The 20,534-nt window shown below is 41.2% G+C and overlaps 1 protein-coding gene across 1 annotated transcript in view; it reads left to right on the forward strand.

The window, feature by feature from the left end:
• The window catches only part of SHC4 (SHC adaptor protein 4), a 149,131-nt gene that overhangs the window by 66,536 nt on the left and 62,061 nt on the right, over window positions 1-20,534 (forward strand). The window contains exons 3-4 of the mRNA XM_033190186.1: window positions 6,993-7,056; window positions 20,409-20,528. Coding sequence (XP_033046077.1) covers window positions 6,993-7,056; window positions 20,409-20,528 — 184 coding nt within the window. The remainder of the gene's footprint in view (window positions 1-6,992; window positions 7,057-20,408; window positions 20,529-20,534) is intronic.

Genomic DNA, 20,534 nt, shown 5'->3' on the forward strand with positions numbered 1-20,534 from the left:
GTGAATTTGTTTTAGCTGAGTATCTTTGACTTTTTATTTTGGAAAGGCTCTTGCTGTGATTAAAATTTTATTCTCATTCCTGTTTGCAGGGACAAAACTGGAACTATTCCTTCACTGCATATGTGACTATAGATGTGTGTGTGTGTGTGTGTCTGTGTGTATGTGTCAAAAGGTGGGGGATGTGGGGATCATTGCCTTTAATCATTCCAGCTGGGCCCCTTTGCCTGGTTTCATGTTGCACATTTTCTGGCTTTCCTATTGACTGAAGAACTGCATCCTGACATTCACCAGAAAAAATCTGCCCCACAGCCTCTCCTCCCATTAAATGCTCCCCTTTGTCTTGGATTGTGATATTGCCTTCCAAAATTAAAAAAAAAATTTAAAAAGTGTGTGTGTGCACGTGTGTGTGTGTGTGTGTGTGTGTGTGTGTGTGTTAGGCGACATTGCTTCCAGAGGAGCTTAACTGTTTGAGGGTTAAAGACACAGAAGAATTCTAACTTCAGTGTCGTAGTGGCCAGGAGTTGGTGAAGAAAGGTGGCTTTGTTTGGATGATTAGTTTGGACTCTGTTAAGACAGACAAAATATCTTTTTTTGGTCTTATGGCGTAGGCAGGGTTTTATATGCTTAAAAGCAAATCTTCAACGGCATTCTCATTCTCTTACATCAGCCCACTTCTCCCCTTCTCTCTCATGTGGCAAAACAATAAACAAAGTGGCCACTGTTGGTGCTCTGGGGCGTTTCTCTTTCTTTCTAATACAGGCTCCCAAGATGGAAATCTTTAGCCATTGAAAGCCCAAAAATTCTGCTCCTCTAAGAGCAGACACTCGCTGAATGTTTGCTAGCTGGAGAAAGTCTCATCGCCACTCAGCTCCAAAAAGGTTCTGCAGGAATTTTGGGGCTACAAGAATGGCGGGGCCCCCTCCCCGGTCCCAGGAGAAATTGCGCTCAGCTCTGTTGTCTTTTTCTTTTTCCTCAGCATTTGTAAAGTTGGCCCAAGGGTGTGGCTGAGACTCCAGAAAAGCACTGAAAGTACTATTTGTTCTTGAAAATGTTACAGTTAATGTCTTGGTCGCAGTAGTAGGGGAAGAAAAGATCTTTGTGAACAAAAGCAACAGAATGCAGGCATCTATCTGCCTTTCCTCGCTGGGATTTCAGATTTGTTAACGCTGCTATCAGCAAGGCAAGTGGAATTTGAGAGGTTAATTTAAAGCAGTAATTCTTAACCCGGGATCTGTGATTTCTAAGAGGTCCACAGAATGTTGTGGGGAGCTTTGGGGTGAGGAGTGGACCTTCTTAAACGGAATAGAAAAGTTTGTACAGGCCGGGCGCGGGGGCTCATGTCTGTAATCCCAGCACTTTGAAAGGCCAGGTGGGCAGATCACCTGAGGTCAGGAGTTTGAGACCAGCCTGGCCAACGTGGTGAAACCCCATCTCCACTAAAAATACAAAAATTAGAGGGGCGTGGTGGCGGGCCCTGTAATTCCAGCTACTTGGGAGGCTGAGGCAGGAGAATTGCTTGAACCCTGGAGGCGGAGGTTGCAGTGAGCCGAGATCGCGCCATTGCACTCCAGACTAGGCAACGAGAGCGAGACTACATCTCAAAAAAAAAAAAAAAAGAAAGAAAGAAAGAAAAGTTTGCACAAATAGGCCTTTTACTGGAGAGAGGCATGACTCACCTTGGAGTCTCCAATTCAAACAATTAATAAGTACTATTTTTTTGAGACAGGGTCTTGCTCTGTCACCCAGACTGTAGTGCAGTGATGTGATCCTAGCTCACTGCAGCCTTGAACTCCTAAGTTCAAGCAATCCTCCTGCACTGGGCTCCTGGGTAGCTGTGGCCACAGGTGTGCACTGCTATGCCTGGCAATTTAAAAATATATATTTTTGTGGAGACAAGGTCTCACTGTGTTGTCCAGTTTGTCTCAAAGTCCTGGCCTTGAGGGATCCTCCTGCCTCGGCCTCCCTGCGTGGTGGGACTACAGGCATGAGCCACTGTGCCTGGCTGATAATTACTTTTTAAAGCAAGTTCATAAGCACAAGTTTTCCCCTTTTTTTCTTTTGAGCAGAGTTTTGTACATCAAGAGATTCTGGGGGCTCTGTAAAGCCTCACATGCCTCAAATATACAGTTCTCAGTGAGCGTGTGAGTACTCATGTATGTTGCCCATGTGGGCAGAGCCTGGCTCCAGATGCTCGTTTCTTCCAGGAGGTGGCAGCCAGCGCATAGACAGCAGAGGGCTGGGGAAGGGCAGGGGCATCTGAGTAAGTCTTTTCTAGAGTCCACCCCTACCACTTTGTCCTTTTGCCTGGGTGGTTTACCCCAGCCACGCTGGTGTTAGCGATTGGCCAAAGAGCCTCCCCTCACTGTGTTAGGGGAGTGAGCAAGGGAAGGACAGTCAATGTACTACTTCCCCTAGCCTCTAGAGCCTATGACTCCCTCCTTTTCATCCATCTGGCAGTGTGGTTCCTTCCCAGTGCTTGTGGGTTTTGAAGTCAGAAGCGGATTTGCATTCTGTCTCTCCCACTGTCAATTGCCTTATTTGTACACAGTTATTTAAATTCTTTGAACTTTAGTATCCTCATTGGTAAAATGAGGGTAAAGTCCATACCTTGGAATGATACTGTTATGACGCAATGAAATGATGTACATAAGGTGTTCACTTCTGAGCCTGACCATAGAGAGTGCTCAGTAAATAGAGGCTGGCCAGGAGCTATGGCTCACACCTCTAATCCCAGAACCTTGGTAGGCTGAGGTGGGAGTCTCACTTGAGCCCAGGAGTTCAAGACCAACTCAGGCAACATAGGGAGACCCTGTCTCTACACAAAATAAAAAAGGAAAAGAAAAACTTAGCCAATTATGGTGGTGCTTACCAGTTGTAGTGGTCCCAGCTACATGAGGTGGGAGGATTGCTTGAGGCCAAGGAGGTTGAGGCTGCAGTGAGCTATGATCGCACCCACTGCACTCCAACCTGGGCAACAGAGTGAGACCCCATCTCTACAAAAACAAAAAATTAAACAAATAAATATAAATGGGGCTGTTCTTTCACTGAAACTTGGGCTCCCTGCTACTGCAAGGTGTACAATTCTTAAAGGCTTTACTAAATGCGCTCAAAATTTTTTATCTTTATGAAACTTTTGGGAATAGAAACAGGTAGCTCTACTTAAAAAAAACTGAAAAAGGAAATATGGATTTAGTGGCTACAAAGATGGAGGGGTTAAAAGCTAAGCTGGAATGGGAGCAGAGAGAGAAATAAAGAACACCTGCTAGTATCCATAACATGAACATTGTCCCATCTCTCTATGGGTGTCAGCTTTCCATTGGGACATTTTTGATGTGCCTTCACATCTCAACACCTTTGCCTCACACTAGCAAAACTCCTGCTGAAGGAACTTACTGTGCATTGTTTTCAATATTTTAAAGGATTACTTATCCAATCAAGTGCACAATGAAAGTAAAACATAACATTTTTTACCTTGTTTATATCTAAACACCAGTAGAATCAGAAATGAAATAGCAAATCACACACACAAAAAACGCCTAAAACCAAGCCATAGTTCATAAGCTTTTTCTACATTACTCTTTACACAGGATTAATTTGATATAGCTGCTACCAATGTGTATATACTGTTGCAAGTTCTACTTTTTCACACTAATTTCTATAGACTTCTTCATATTTCTGTAGTCCAAGTGGCAATATCCATTTTGATATGTTTTATCTATATCACAAGACTTTGGGTTGGTTTCTTATGTGAAGTGTTTCTTTTACTTATATACTCAATGCTATCCCAATACAGGCTTCTCCCCACCTTGTCAAAGGCTGTAATAAATTATTTAAACAAATTGTTTTTAGAGACAGGGTCTCGCTCTGTCACCCAGGCGGGAGTGCAGTGGCACTGCAGCCTTGAACTCCTGGGATCAAGCAAGCCTCCCAAGTAGCTGGGACTACAAGTGTGTGCCACCATGCCCCGCCCATGCTCTGAGAAATTTTGACATTTGTCAACTTTTACCAAATTACTCTCTAGAAAGATTGTATTAACACTAACCGAGGCCCCTGGCAATGGATAAATATGCCTAAAGCAGAATATTTCCCATTTTTTCCAACACTGGGTTTTGTATTTTTTTCCCCGAATTTAATGAGTGAAGTATCTTGTTGTTTTAATTTTCAATTTTAAAATTATAATGAATGTGAATATTTTCCTATCTTAAAAAACCAAGTGATTTCTCTCTCCTTTTGTGTGAATTATTGGATCCATGGGTCAAGAAACTGTGGCCCATGGGCCAAATCTGGCCAGCCGCCAGTTTCTATAAAGTTTTATTGGAACACAGCCATGCTCACTTGTCTACATATTGTCTAAGGCTGCTTTTTGCACTACAGTAGCAGAGTTGAGTACTTGCAAAAGAGCAAAGTCTGAAATATTTACTGTCTGGCACTTCATAGAAACAGTATTTAGACTCTTATCTCTTAGTTCATATTCACTCTTGTTCTACCATATGTTATGCTCCAGCAATATCAAAGTACCTGTAATTCCCCTCATATCATGATACTTTGTGTTTTGGTGTCTTCACCTATGTTCTTCTGTCTGTCTAGAAATTCTAATCCCCTCCCTTCCAGGAAGGTTCATCCTTTTAAAACCTCCTTGAGAGGTATTCATGCTGTAAAGTATTCCCTTCAACTTAAATTCACTGCATTACTTTTTGTTAGAAGATACTGATAATTGGTGTGAGAATCAAAAAAACAAATGTGTGAGAAAACAGTTTGTGAAATTACAAGTCGCTATATAAAAGTAACAACTTCTAATAAAAAGTTACTATAGTTGTCATATAATTATTGTTATATTATTATTGTTGTTGTTGTTATATTTGGCAGCATCAATATTCACCTTTGTTTTTACTTTAAGTTCACATCATTTATAGTCAACTTATTTATTTATTTATTTATTTATTTATTGAGACCAGAGTTTCGCTCTTTTTGCCCAGGCTGGAGTGCAATGGCGCGATCTCGGCTTGCTGCAACCTCCACCTCTCAGATTCAACCAATTCTCCTGCCTCAGCCTCCCAAGTAGCTGAGATTACAGGTGCCTGCCACCACGCCTGGCTAGTTTTTTGTATTTTTAGACCAAAATATCCAAATCACTCTCATAGAGTAAAGGATCTGCCCTATCTTATAATACCTCTTTATTAAATACTGTCAATATAGTGAGGTGCCTGGACTGGCTATTTTGGCAATATCAGTGCCAATTTGGATTAATGATGAGTCTTATCAATTACTGAGTAATCATTAAGATGACTCAAAACATCAATCAACCAACCAAGCCAGAGAGCCCGACTCTCTGTGTTATCCTTCTATTTGATTCCAGAGAACAAAGGATAGAATCCTAGAGAAACAATGAATATGAAATCCTGAGAATATATGCTAACCAAAGATCCATTCTATCCTTTAATTGCAGATAATTCTGCAAAAATCTAACAAGATAATACCTTGAAGAAGAGTTTCATTTATATAGAAATATGATCTGAGCTAAAACATACATTTATAAGTGCAAAATAATGCCTAGAATCTTTGAGAATTCTAATTATCTTTCAAAAGTATTTTTTAGAAGAACATTGCTCTGCACTACAACCTACCATAGCTGTAGTTTTAAAAATGGGTCTGCATGGCCAGGCACGATGGCTCACACCTGTAATCCCAGCACTTTGGGAGGCTGAGGTGGGCAGATCACGAGGTCAGGAGATCGAGACTATCCTGGCTAACATGGTGAAATCCCGTCTCTACTAAAAATACAAAAAAATTAGCTGGGCGTGGTGGTGGGCACCTGTAGTCCCAGCTACTCGGGAGGCTGAGGCAGGAGAATAGTGTGAACCTGGGGGGCGGAGCTTGCGGTGAGCCGAGATTGTGCCACTGCACTCCAGCCTGGGCAACAGAGCGAGATTCTGTCTCAAAACAAAAACAAAACAAAACAAAAATGGGTCTGCATTCCTCTCTCTGACGTCTCCCCACTTCCTTTGGGAATCTAAACTGTAGAAAATACTATTGTGAAATATAATATATATATAAACTATAATACAATGTTGCATGTGTATGTGTGCTGGGGTGTGTGTGTGTGAGAATATAGTTTATTAATTTAAACAATGATCTCTGGGGAATCCGGAAGAGATTTTCATTTGCCTTGTGAAAAGTTTAATATATGTGATCAAAGCCACAAGGCTAAGGTTCAAATTACACAGAGTGAAAGCTTGGGCAGTTGTGAATGCTCAGAGTCCCAGAGACAAAAGCTTTTAGTTTTAACTGCATTTCTGGAAAGGAGGGCGCCAGTTCCTTCACCACTTCCATTAAGGAGCAACTACTTATTTTAGTGGTGCCTTTCTCTCAGGAAGTGCAATATATAGGAAGGGCAGAAAAGTAAGCAAAGGAGGAAATTTGATATTGATTTCTTTTCTTCTGTGAAATTACATGAAAGCTCAATGGCTTGTAGCAGCAACCTAGTCAATAAAGCTCCATTTGAGACCACCTTGAAGTTCAACGTTCTCCTGATCCTTTTAAATTTCCTCTAGTGTCAGGTTATTTTTGTATCTAATTGTCTTTAGTTCTCAGATACTATGAAGCTTTTTATTCATAACATTACAGAGATGATTTTGCTAGAGGTAACACTGCAAAGTATTTCCAGATGACAATGCCCTGCCCCTCCTTTTTGGTTAAAAATCAGCAACACAAAAACCAAAATCTGAAAATCCAAGGAAAAACAGAGATGAATAAAGCGAATAGTAGAGCTCCTTGTTGTAAAGCAATTGCTCAGTATTAGGGTGCTGCTAGGTTTTCCTGCAGAAGGAGTAAGTACAGCATTTCCTCCTGTGGGGCTGGGAGAATATCATGTGTGTTGGACTCACTATTATATATGTGTACTTTTTGGTCATGATAATTTCTAACATTTCTTAAACCCTTACTGTGTAGAGGTAGTATGCTAAGTCTTTATTTGTATGGTTTCTGTTCTTTAGGGAAGCAATAAGTCGCCTGTGTGAAGCTGTCCCCGGGGCAAATGGAGCCATTAAAAAGCGAAAGGTAAATGTTGCTGTGGTTTTCTTGCTTATGTGTCCCTCATTATGGCAAAGAGAGTATGAAAATCACTGTTAGTTCATCCCACCCTATGACCCAAAGTCCAGCCTAGCCTTTATTAGGTGGCATGATATCAGAGCTGCACTCAAAGCTACCCTTGTCCCTCAAATCTTTCCGAGCTGCCTGACGCTGTCTGATGTGGCGATGCCTCCAGCTGCAGAGGGGAGAAAGCCCCTGGGCTTTATGTCGGAAATGTAGGGTGCCGGACTTGGCTCTTACTGACCAGGGAGCATGGGATCTCATCTTGCTGAGACTCTGTTCTTATTTTCTGTGGAGTGTGGAGTTAGGGAGTTGAACTGAATGACCAGTTTAGTACCTTCTAGTTCCCACATATGATAATGTATGTATTCTGCATTACAACATTTTAGACTTTTTAGGCTTTCTGGCCTGTTTTCTAGTATAAATATGGATAGTGGTAAAGGTGAGCTAATAATGCATAGGTAGAGTAGCTTTCCCCATGGAAAGAAAGCAAAAGTTTTGATGTTAGACAGACTCGGATTGAAGTCCTGCCTCAGCCACCTACAAACGGTGTACTCTTGGACAAGTCACTTAACCTCTTGGATCCTTGGTTTACTCATTTGTAAAATGGGAGAAAATAGCACTTACTTTATAGGGTTATGTAAGAAATAAATGAAGTGATGTGTACCTACTACCTACCACAGCGTCTGGCATCTATTACACTTTCTGTGTTAATGGTAGCTAGTGTTATTGCTATTAAGCTATAAGCCCTAGAATATTTTGTTGGTTTGAAAAGTCCAAAGGGCCAATGCAAAAGCTCTTAAGATAACTATATAAATCATACAGAATTGCAGACTGTTTAAGTGTAGGGTTTTTTTTGTTTTGTTTTGCTTTTTGTTTTTTTGTTTCTTGTTTTTGAGACGGAGTCTCGCTCTGTCACCCAGGCTGGAGTGCAGTGGCGCAATCTTGGCTCACGGTAAGCTCTGCCTCCCAGGTTCACGCCATTCTCCTGCCTCAGCCTCCTGAGTAGCTGGGACTACAGCGCCTGCCACCAAGCCTGGCTAATTTTTCTGTATTTTTAGTAGAGACGGGGTTTCACCACGTTAGCCAGGATGGTCTCAATCTCCTGACCTCGTGATCTGCCCGCCTCGGCCTCCCAAAGTGCTGGGACTACAGGCATGAGCCACTGCACCTGGCCGAGAAGGGATTTTTAAGAGATCTTCTGGTCTAACATTTTCATTTTGCCAGCTACTAAACTGAGTCTGAGACAAGAGATGGTATTTGTCTGAGTCACTAGGGTGATTAAGGTCAGAGTCAGTTGTAGAAGCCAAGTCTTCAGATTCCCAGCTTTGGATTCTATTTCTATACCATTCTGCCCCGTTTTCAGTTATCATTCTTCATTATATTACATAGGGCTGAACCAGTGTCACCCAGAGTGACTCAGAGAACCCACATGGTATGAAACATTCTGACAAATGGCTCTTAAATTCTATTAAGGACTCCCTGTGACTAGTTTCTTTCATAGAATCCATGATTCCAAAGTAATCTCTAACCTCTTCCTGCTTCTCATAATTTCTGATTAGGATACTTCAACTGGATGATTCCAACTAACAGGCAAGATTTTCTCATCTAAGGAGCAGGGATTCCCCATCCCAAAATAAAACAAAGCAAACCTGGCTATCATCTATCCGGAAAGTACACTTGCAGAGAAAATCAGAAAAGCAGCTGGCATGTATTGAGTACTTAATGTGTGCCAGGGACTCTTTCCAGCACTTTACCCTTTTTTCTTTTATTTTCTCTCCACTTCTCTCCACTTTATTGTGGTAAAATATCCATAACATAAAATTTACCATCTTAGCCTTTTTTTTTTTTGAGACAGTTTCACTCTGTCACCCAGGCTGGAGTCCAGCGGCTCACTGCAACCTCTGCCTCCCAGGGGTTCAAACAATTCTCAATGCCTCAGCCTCCCGAGTAGCTGGGATTGCAATCATGTGCCACCATGCCTGGCTGATTTTTGTATTTTTAGTAGAGATGAGGTTTTGCCATGTTGGCCAGGCTGGTCTCTAACTCCCTGGCCTCAAGTGATCTACCCTCCCAAAGTGCTGGGATTATAGGCATGAGCCACCACTCCCAGCCTTCATCTTAACCCTTTTTAAGTGTACAGTTCAGTGGTATTAAGTACATTCATATTTTTGTGCAGCCATCACCATCATCCATCTTTAGAACTCTTTTCATCTTGCAAAACTGAAACTCTACACATTAAACAATAACTCCCCAGTCCCCTATCTCCCCAGCCCCTGGCAACCACAATTCTACTTTCTGTCTCTATGATTTTGAGTACTCTAGATACTTCATATGAATGGAATCATACAGTATGGGTCCTTTTATGACTGGCTTAATTCACTTAGCATAATGTCCTCAAGGTTCATCTATGTCATAGCAGATGTCAGAATTTACTTCCTTTTTACAGCTGAATAATTTTGCATTGTATGTATATACCACATTTTGCTTACCCATTCTTCAGTAGATGGACACTAGGTTGCTCCCACAGCTTAGCTATTATGAATAATGCTGCTACGAATGTGAGTTACAAAATCTTTTAGAGACCTTCCTTTCAATTATTTTGGGTATATACCCAGAAGTGGAATTGCTGGATCATGTGGTTATTCTATTTTTTCATTGTTTGAGGAACTACCATACTGTTTTCTACAGCAGCTGTACCATTTTACATTCCCACCAATAATGCACAAGGGTTCTAATTTCTCCGTATTCTCACCAAGCCTATTCACATTTTCAGTTTATTTGTGATTTCGTCTTGATAGGTATTCTAGCAATTTGTCCATTGTACCTAGGTTCTCCAACTTGTTGGCATACAATTATTCACAGTAGTCTCTTATAACCCTTTTTATTTCTGTAGAATTGGTAGTAATGTCTTCACTTTCATTTCTGCTTTTAGTAATTTGAGTCTTTTCTCTTTTTTGCTTAATTCATCCAGTTAAAGGTTTGTCAGTTTTACCGATCTTTTGGAAGAACCAACTTTTGGTTTAATTAATTTTATCTATTTTTCTATTCTCTATTTTATCTCTGTTCTAATCCTTATGATTTCCTTGCTTCTGTTAGCTTTGGGTTTTGTTTTTTTCTAGTTCCTTAAGTTCCAATGTTAGGTTTTTGACTTGAGATCTTTCTGCTTTTTTAATAAAAGTGTTTATATCTATGATTTTTCCTCCTAGCACTCACTGTTTTCACTGCATCCCATAAGTTTTGGCATGCTGTGGTTAATCATCACAAAAAACCTAGCCACAAGTGTTATTGTTTGTCCCCATTTTACAGATGAGGAAACTGAGGCCCCGAGAGGTTAAGTAACTTGCTTAGTGACCCAGTCAGTGTGTGGAGATGCTAGGTCAAGCCCAGGTAGTCTGGTCCAGCATCTACACACTTAATCACGATGTTATCTGCTTCTTTGCCAAGCATCTGCCCTGTGGGGGGGGAGCCAAAAAACGATGTAGGGCCAGTTGAATATAGTCAGATCTTTGTTTGATTCCTTAGGTCTGTTAGATATTGCATCATTAGCAGTTTGGAGTGCTAATGGATAAATGATTTATCTATTTATGTGATCTCCCATGAGTTTTGAAGTCTAAAAAGTTAATGAATAACCGAAAGAACTGGGGATTCCTGAGAGATTATGCCATATAGAGTAAGAAGAGCTAGGCTGCTATGTCAGTACCAATAAATTGACCCAGATACAGTCAATTAATGTTTCCCTATCTTAATGCTTTTCTCTTTGTAAAATATGGATAAGCACCTCTGCCAGGTCTGCCTCCACTCTTTTGTAAAAGTTGTTCAGTATCCCATCCTCAGCCTCCCCTTTCTGTTGCTTCCTCCTCTCATTCCCATAATGACCTCTCCCAAGGCCAGGGTCTACAGTTTCTCCCCATCTCTTTCTTGAAGAAGAAATCCTGTAGCAAAATTGCCAAAATTCATTTTGAAAGTAGTAATTATAATCACTACAGTTTGTTAGCACTTCGCTGTATACTATGCATTTCCATATACTTTATTATTAATACTAAATTTGATTCTCCTAAGACCTCCCATGGCTAGTGGCGGAAGAATGGAAGTGATAGCATTACTCCTGTTTTGTAAACAAAGACATTGAGGGGGTTCCAGAGTTATCTAAGGTCCCTTGACAAGTTAGGATCACACCTGGGACTTGAATTCCAGTTGCCTCACTGCCCATCCTGTGTGCTTTCCACTCCTTTCTCTTCCATGGGTCTTTTAACTGTTAGGACATTTCTAATAATGGCATGAAAGACTTTGTCTCCTATATAATAAATATATTTTGGGCATATCCCACGAGATTAAGGTTATGGTGAGAACAAAATTAAGATGACTTATATAAAAGTTCTTTACAGATAACAAAATGCTTTTCAACTATGAGATAGTGTTATAATTTAATTTGTATTTCATAATTTTATATATATATATATATATATATATTTTTTTTTTTGAGCAACAGAGTCTTGCTCTATTGCCCAGGCTGGAGTGTAGTGGCACGATCTCGGCTCACTGTGACCTCCGCCTCCCAGGTTCAAGTGATTCTCCTACCTCAGCCTCCTGAGTAGCTGGGATTACAGGCACGTGCCACCACGCCTGGCTTATTTTTGTGTTTTTAGTAGAGATGGGTTTCACCATGTTGGTCAGGCTGGTCTGGAACTCCTGACTTTGTGAACTGCTCACCTCGGCCTCCCAAAGTGCTGGGATTACAGGCGTGAGCCACCGCACCAGCCTCTTAATAATATTTTTTAAACTAGCATGGAAAAGAAACTCTAGAGAAGCAAATGAACAACTTGCTGTTGATAAAATCACTGTGGGAAACACAAAATCCCTGACTGAGTGGCTCACTTTGCCCAGAGCCGAGTAAGAAGCAAAAAAGGTAAACCAAGAGTCAGCTTTATGATGTGGTGATAGCTGTGAGGTTTAGGGCTCTTTCCCCACATTGTTTGCACTACATTTTAGAATGAGCTTGGAATTAAAAACAAAACTCTACATTAAATTTCAACAGTGTGGCTGGGCGCGGTGGCTCAAGCCTGTAACCCCAGCACTTTGGGAGTCCGAGACAGGCGGGTCACGAGGTCAGGAGATCGAGACTATCCTGGCTAACCCGGTGAAACCCCGTCTCTACTAAAAAATACGAAAAAAAAACTAGCCGGGTGAGGTGGCGGGCACCTGTAGTCCCAGCTACTCGGGAGGCTGAGGCAGGAGAATGGCGTAAACCCAGGAGGCGGAGTTTGTAGTGAGCTGAGATCCGGCCACTGCACTCCAGCCTGGGCGACAGAGCAAGACTCTGTCTCAAAAAAAAAAAAAAAATTTTCAACAGTGTGTGTTTAACAGTTTGGTATGGCTCCAGAATGAATCAAATGAGAGCAAAACTAGGAAAGAAACAAATTGTGTTTTCATTGATTGCCTCAAAGTATTGATTCATATGCTGAGGAATCACTGATTTCCATCAGCTGGTCCACTTTCCAGCAGAGGATTTCAGGACTTAATCCAAGCATCTATCAAAGCATTTAAATCTCTCAAATTATTTCTTAGAATTTTTAATGTTGGGAAGGGCAAAAATAAGTAATAATAATAGAGGAGGCGTGGCAAGATGGCCAAATAGGAACAGCTCCAGTCTCCAAATCCCAGCGCGAGCAACACAGAACACTGGTGATTTCTGCATTTTCAACTGAGGTACTGGGGTCATCTCACTAGGGAGTGCCGGACAATTGGTGCTGGTCAGCTGCTGCAGCCCGACCAGCGAGAGCTGAAGCAGGGCGAGGCATCGCCTCACCTGGGAAGCACAGGGGGGAAGGGAGTCCCTTTTCCTAGCCAGGGGAACTGAAACACACAACACCTGGAAAATTGGGTGACTCCCACCCCAATACTGCGCTTTGAGCAAACGGGCACACCAGGAGATTGTATCCCACACCTGGCCGGGAGGGTCCCACGGCCATGGAGCCTCCCTCATTGCTAGCACAGCAGTCTGCAATCTAACCCCAAGGCAGCAGCGAGGCTGGGGGAGGGGCGCCCGCCATTGCTGAGGCTTAAGTAGGTAAACAAAGCCGCTGGGAAGCTCGAACTGGGTGGAGCTCACAGCAGCTCAAGGAAACCTGCCTGTCTCTGTAGACTCCACCTCTGGGGACAGGGCACAGCTAAACAACAACAACAAAAAAAGCAGCAGGAACCTTTGCAGACGCAAACGACTCTGTCTGATAGCTTTGAAGAGAGCAGTGGATCTCCCCACATGGAGTTGAGATCTGAGAAGGGACAGAGACTGCCTGCTCAAGTGGGTCCCTGACCCCTGAGTAGCCTAACTGGGAGACATCCCCCACTAGGGGCAGACTGAAACCCCACACCTCACAGGGTGGAGTACACCCCTGAGAGGAAGCTTCCAAAGTAAGAATCAGACAGGTACACTCGCTGTTCAGCAATATTCTATCTTCTGCAACCTCTGCTGCTGATACCCAGGCAAACAGGGTCTGGAGTGGACCTCAAGCAATCTCCAACAGACCTGCAGCTGAGGGTCCTGACTGTTAGAAGGAAAACTATCAAACAGGAAGGACACCTATACCAAAACCCCATCAGTACGTCACCATCATCAAAGACCAGAGGCAGATAAAACCACAAAGATGGGGAAAAAGCAGTGCAGAAAAGCTGGAAATTCAAAAAATAAGAGCGCATCTCCCCCTGCAAAGGAGCGCAGCTCATCGCCAGCAACGGATCAAAGCTGGTCAGAGAATGACTTTGACGAGATGAGAGAAGAAGGCTTCAGTCCATCAAACTTCTCAGAGCTAAAGGAGGAATTACGTACCCAGTGCAAAGAAACTAAAAATCTTGAAAAAAAAGTGGAAGAATTGACAGCTAGAATAATTAATGCAGAGAAGGTCATAAACGAAATGACAGAGATAAAAACCATGACACGAGAAATACGTGACAAATGTACAAGCTTCAGTGACCGACTCAATCAACTGGAAGAAAGAGTATCAGCGATTGAGGATCAAATGAATGAAACGAAGTGAGAAGAGAAACCAAAAGAAAAAAGAAGAAAAAGAAATGAACAAAGCCTGCAAGAAGTATGGGATTATGTAAAAAGACCAAATCTACGTCTGACTGGGGTGCCTGAAAGTGAGGGGGAAAATGGAACCAAGCTGGAAAACACTCTTCAGGATATCATCCAGGAGAACTTCCCCAACCTAGTAGGGCAGGCCAACATTCAAATTCAGGAAATACAGAGAACGCCACAAAGATACTCCTCGAGAAGAGCAACTGCAAGACACATAATTGCCAGATTCACCAAAGTTGAAATGAAGGAAAAAATCTTAAGGGCAGCCAGAGAGAAAGGTCGGGTTACCCACAAAGGGAAGCCCATCAGACTAACAGCAGATCTCTCGGCAGAAACTCTACAAGCCAGAAGAGAGTGGGGGCCAATATTCAACATTCTTAAAGAAAAGAATTTTAAACCCAGAATTTCATATCCAGCCAAACTAAGTTTCATAAGTGAAGGAGAAATAAAATCCTTTACAGATAAACAAATGCTTAGAGATTTTGTCACCACCAGGCCTGCCTTACAAGAGACCCTGAAGGAAGCCCTAAACATGGAAAGGAACAACCGGTACCAGCCATTGCAAAAACATGCCAAAATGTAAAGACCATCGAGGCTAGGAAGAAACTACATCAACTAACGAGCAAAATAACCAGTTAATATCATAATGGCAGGATCAAGGTCACACATAACAATATTAACCTTAAATGTAAATGGACTAAATGCTCCAATGAAAAGACACAGACTGGCAAACTGGATAAAGAGTCAAGACCCATCAGTCTGCTGTATTCAGGAGACCCATCTCACATGCAGAGACATACATAGGCTCAAAATAAAGGGATGGAGGAAGATCTACTAAGCAAATGGAGAACAAAAAAAAGTAGGGGTTGCAATACTAGTCTCTGATAAAACAGACTTTAAACCATCAAAGATCAAGAGACAAAGAAGGCCATTAAATAATGGTAAAGGGATCAATTCAACAGGAAGAGCTAACTATCCTAAATATATATGCACCCAATACAGGAGCACCCAGATTCATAAAGCAAGTCCTCAGAAACTTACAAAGAGACTTAGACTCCCATACAATAATAATGGGAGACTTCAACACCCCACTGTCAACATTAGACAGATCAACGAGACAGAAAGTTAACAAGGATATCCAGGAATTGAACTCATCTCTGCACCAAGCGGACCTAATAGACATCTGTAGAACTCTCCACCCCAAATCAATAGAATACACAGTCTTCTCAGCACCACATCACACTTATTCCAAAATTGATCACATAATTGGAAGTAAAGCACTCCTCAGCAAATGTAAAATAATAGAAATTATAACAAACTGTCTCTCAGACCACAGTGCAATCAAACTAGAACTCAGGACTAAGAAACTCAATCAAAACCGCTCAACTACATGGAAACTGAACAACCTGCTCCTGAATGACTACTGGGTACATAACGAAATGAAGGCAGAAATAAAGATGTTCTTTGAAACCAATGAGAACAAAGATACAACATACCAGAATCTCTGGGACACATTTAAAGCAGTGTGTAGAGGGAAATTTATACCACTAAATGCCCACAAGAGAAAGCTGGAAAAATCTAAAATTGACACTCTAACATCACAATTAAAAGAACTAGAGAGGCAAGAACAAACACAGTCAAAAGCTAGCAGAAGGCAAGAAATAACTAAGATCAGAGCAGAACTGAAGGAGATAGAGACACAAAAAACCCTCCAAAAAATCAATGAATCCAGGAGTTGGTTTTTTGAAAAGATCAACAAAATTGACAGACCGCTAGCAAGACTAATAAAGAAGAAAGAGAGAAGAATCAAATAGATGCAATAAAAAATGATAAAGGGGATATCACCACCGACCCCACAGAAATACAAACAACCATCAGAGAATACTATAAACACCTCTATGCAAATCAACTAGAAAATCTAGAAGAAATGGATAATTTCCTGGACACTTACACTCTCCCAAGACTAAACCAGGAAGAAGTTGAATCCCTGAATAGACCAATAGCAGGCTCTGAAATTGAGGCAATAATTAATAGCCTACCAACCAAAAAAAGTCCAGGACCAGATGGATTCACAGCTGAATTCTACCAGAGGTACAAGGAGGAGCGGGTACCATTCCTTCTGAAACTATTCCAATCAATAGAAAAAGAGGGAATCCTCCCTAACTCATTTTATGAGGCCAACATCATCCTGATACCAAAGCCTGGCAGAGCCACAACAAAAAAAGAGAATTTTAGACCAATATCCCTGATGAACATCGATGCAAAAATCCTCAATAAAATACTGGCAAACTGGATTCAGCAGCACATCAAAAAGCTTATCCACTATGATCAAGTGGGCTTCATCCCTGGGATGCAAGGCTGGTTCAACATTAGCAAATCAATAAACGTAATCCAGCATATAAACAGAACCAAAGACAAGAACCACATGATTATCTCAATAGACGCAGAAAAGGCTTTTGACAAAATTCAACAGCCCTTCATGCTAAAAACGCTCAATAAATTCGGTATTGATGGAACGTACCTCAAAATAATAAGAGCTATTTATGACAAACCCACAGCCAATATCATACTGAATGGGCAAAAACTGGAAAAATTCCCTTTGAAAACTGGCACAAGACAGGGATGCCCTCTCTCACTGGTCCTATTCAACATAGTGTTGGAAGTTCTGGCTAGGGCAATCAGGCAAGAGAAAGAAATCAAGGGTATTCAGTTAGGAAAAGAAGAAGTCAAATTGTCCCTGTTTGCAGATGCCATGATTGTATATTTAGAAAACCCCATTGTCTCAGCCAAAAATCTCCTTAAGCTGATAAGCAACTTCAGCAAAGTCTCAGGATACAAAATTAATGTGCAAAAATCACAAGCATTCTTATACACCAGTAACAGACAAACAGAGAGCCAAATCATGAATGAACTTCCATTCACAATTGCTTCAAAGAGAATAAAATACCTAGGAATCCAACTTACAAGGGATGTAAAGGACCTCTTCAAGGAGAACTACAAACCACTGCTCAGTGAAATAAAAGAGGACACAAACAAACGGAAGAACATATGATGCTCATGGATAGGAAGAATCAATATCGTGAAAATGGCCATACTGCCCAAGGTTATTTATAGATTCAATGTCATCCCCATCAAGCTACCAATGAGTTTCTTCACAAAATTGGAAAAAACGGCTTTAAAGTTCATATGGAACCAAAAAAGAGCCCGCATTGCCAAGACAATCCTAAGTCAAAAGAACAAAGCTGGAGGCATCACGCTACCTGACTTCAAACTATACTACAAGGCTACAGTAACCAAAACAGCATGGTACTGGTACCAAAACAGAGATATAGACCAATGGAACAGAACAGAGCCCTCAGAAATAATACCACACATCTATAGCCATCTGATCTTTGACAAACCTGAGAGAAACAAGAAATGGGGAAAGGATTCCCTATTCAATAAATGGTGCTGGGAAAATTAGCTAGCCATAAGTAGAAAGCTGAAACTGGATCCTTTCCTTACTCCTTATACGAAAATTAATTCAAGATGGATTAGAGACTTACATGTTAGACCTAAAACCATAAAAACCCTAGAAGAAAACCTAGGTAGTACCATTCAGGACATAGGCATGGGCAAGGACTTCATGTCTAAAACACCAAAAGCAATGGCAACAAAAGCCAAAATTGACAAATGGGATCTCATTAAACTAAAGAGCTTCTGCACAGCAAAAGAAACTACCATCAGAGTGAACAGGCAACCTGCAGAATGGGAGAAAATTTTTGCAATCTACTCATCTGACAAAGGGCTGATATCCAGAATCTACAAAGAACTCAAACAAATTTACAAGAAAAAAACAACCCCATCAAAAAGTGGGCAAAGGATATGAACAGACATTTCTCAAAAGAAGACATTCATACAGCCAACAGACACATGAAAAAATGCTCATCATCACTGGCCATCAGAGAAATGCAAATCAAAACCACAATGAGATACCATCTCACACCAGTTAGAATGGCAATCATTAAAAAGTCAGGAAACAACAGGTGCTGGAGAGGATGTGGAGAAATAGGAACACTTTTACACTGTTGGTGGGATTGTAAACTAGTTCAACCATTATAGAAAAGAGTATGGCAATTTCTCAAGGATCTAGAACTAGATGTACCATACGACCCAGCCATCCCACTACTGGGTATATACCCAAAGGATTATAAATCATGCTGCTATAAAGACACATGCACACGTATGTTTATTGCGGCACTATTCACAATAGCAAAGACTTGGAATCAACCCAAATGTCCATCAGTGACAGACTGGATTAAGAAAATGTGGCACATATACACCATGGAATACTATGCAGCCATCAAAAAGGATGAGTTTGCATCCTTTGTAGGGACATGGATGCAGCTGGAAACCATCATTCTTAGCAAACTATCACAAGAACAGAAAACCAAACACCACATGTTCTCGTTCATAGGTAGGAACTGAACAATGAGAACATGTGTACACAGGAAGGGGAACATCACACACCGGGGCCTATCATGGGGAGGGGGTGGGGGGAGGGATTGCATTGGGAGTTATACCTGATATAAATGACGAATTGATGGGTGCTGACAAGTTGATGGGTGCAGCACACCAACATGGCACAAGTATACATATGTAACAAACCTGCACGTTATGCACATGTACCCTAGAACTTAAAGTATAATAATAAAAATAAAAAAATAAAAAATTAAAAAAATAAGTAATAATAATAATAACAGCTCTCATGTACCCAGCCAAAGACTGTGCTAAATGTTCTCCAGTTATTATTTAATCTTCACAACAGCCCTTATGATGTGGCTACTGTTTTTTCCCCCACTTTGTATATAAAAGGAAATTGAGGCTTAGAAAGGTTATTTGTCGGCCGGGCGCGGTGGCTCAAGCCTGTAATCCCAGCACTTTGGGAGGCCGAGACGGGCGGATCACGAGGTCAGGAGATCGAGACCATCCTGGCTAACACGGTGAAACACCGTCTCTACTAAAAATACAAAAAACTAGCCAGGCAAGGTGGCGGGCGCCTGTAGTCCCAGCTACTCCGGAGGCTGAGGCAGGAGAATGGCGTAAACCCGGGAGGCGGCGCTTGCAGTGAGCTGAGATCCGGCCACTGCACTCCAGCCCGGGCGACAGAGCAAGACTCCGTCTCAAAAAAAAAAAAAAAAAAAAAAAAAAAAAAAAAAAAAAAAGAAAGGTTATTTGTCCAAGGTCATCAGTTGGTAAGTGGCATTTCTGCCTGAGGAAATCTGCCAGCCCACCCTCTTGACCCCCTGCTGGTACGTCTTTGTGGACACATGACCCCAGTGCTTTTCTTTATAATTCCTGGTTACCCCCTACTCTCATGATTCTTCACCAAACCCCCACACCTCCTCTTCTTGAGAAATGCCTGGTTCAGAATTTTGACTTTTATCAAAACATGTCCCTTTCCAGATCACGCCACTGCACTCCAGCCTGGGCAAAGGAACGAGAATCCATCTCAAAAAACAAACAAACAAAAATAAAACAAACAAAAAAAAATGTCCCTTTCCTCAGGATCTTCTTCGAAATCTCTATTAGTAATTTCTGGTAAATCATCTTTATTAATAAGTTAATGTGGAATGGGCTAACCCCTTCCTAGTAATATTTGTTCATTTTAACAATTAGGACCTTCTGAAAACAACGATTTAACCTAAAAGAGTGCCCAATGTTAGAATTTCAGGCATCATGATTATCTGAAGGTAACAATTAGACTAGTAGAGAGGACTTTTTAACTCTGGCAAGGGAAAGATGAGGGAGGAACAGGGATGGCTTCGGAGAAGGAAGCAGTTGTGTAATTGGAGAGTTCATCAATGCCTTCTGTGGCTTTAGATTCAGTGGATTGTCAAATTTTTCTTTTTTTAGATTTGCAGTATTGAAAAGGACTCAAGAGTTCAGCTGGTCTAAACTCTCACAGGAATTTGTTTACATTCAAGCAGGAGTCCAATCCCAGCACCTGGGGAGGAGAGAAATTATGAGAAAGTTCTGAGGTCCTAAATTTCACTACTTAATAAAGAATTTGCTGCATTCTAATTTCAAAAAAAATGTTTATTTAATAAAAATCATTCCCTTTCATTTGATTTATATAAGGTAAAACAGAAAGGAAGAGTTTGGACTTTGACTCATTTTTAACATTTAAAAAACATTAACATTCTTTCTGTGACAAAATTCCTAACAGTGTTTTGTTTTTCTTCTTTAATTTTTAAAGCCTCCAGTTAAGTTCCTATCAACAGTTCTTGGCAAAAGTAATCTTCAGTTTTCAGGAATGAATATAAAACTGACCATCTCAACATGCAGTCTCACACTGATGAATCTTGACAACCAACAGGTAAGA

The sequence above is a fragment of the Trachypithecus francoisi genome, unplaced genomic scaffold, assembly GCF_009764315.1.
Source record: "Trachypithecus francoisi isolate TF-2019V2 unplaced genomic scaffold, Tfra_2.0 Lachesis_group3, whole genome shotgun sequence".
NCBI classification, from domain to species: domain Eukaryota; kingdom Metazoa; phylum Chordata; class Mammalia; order Primates; family Cercopithecidae; genus Trachypithecus; species Trachypithecus francoisi.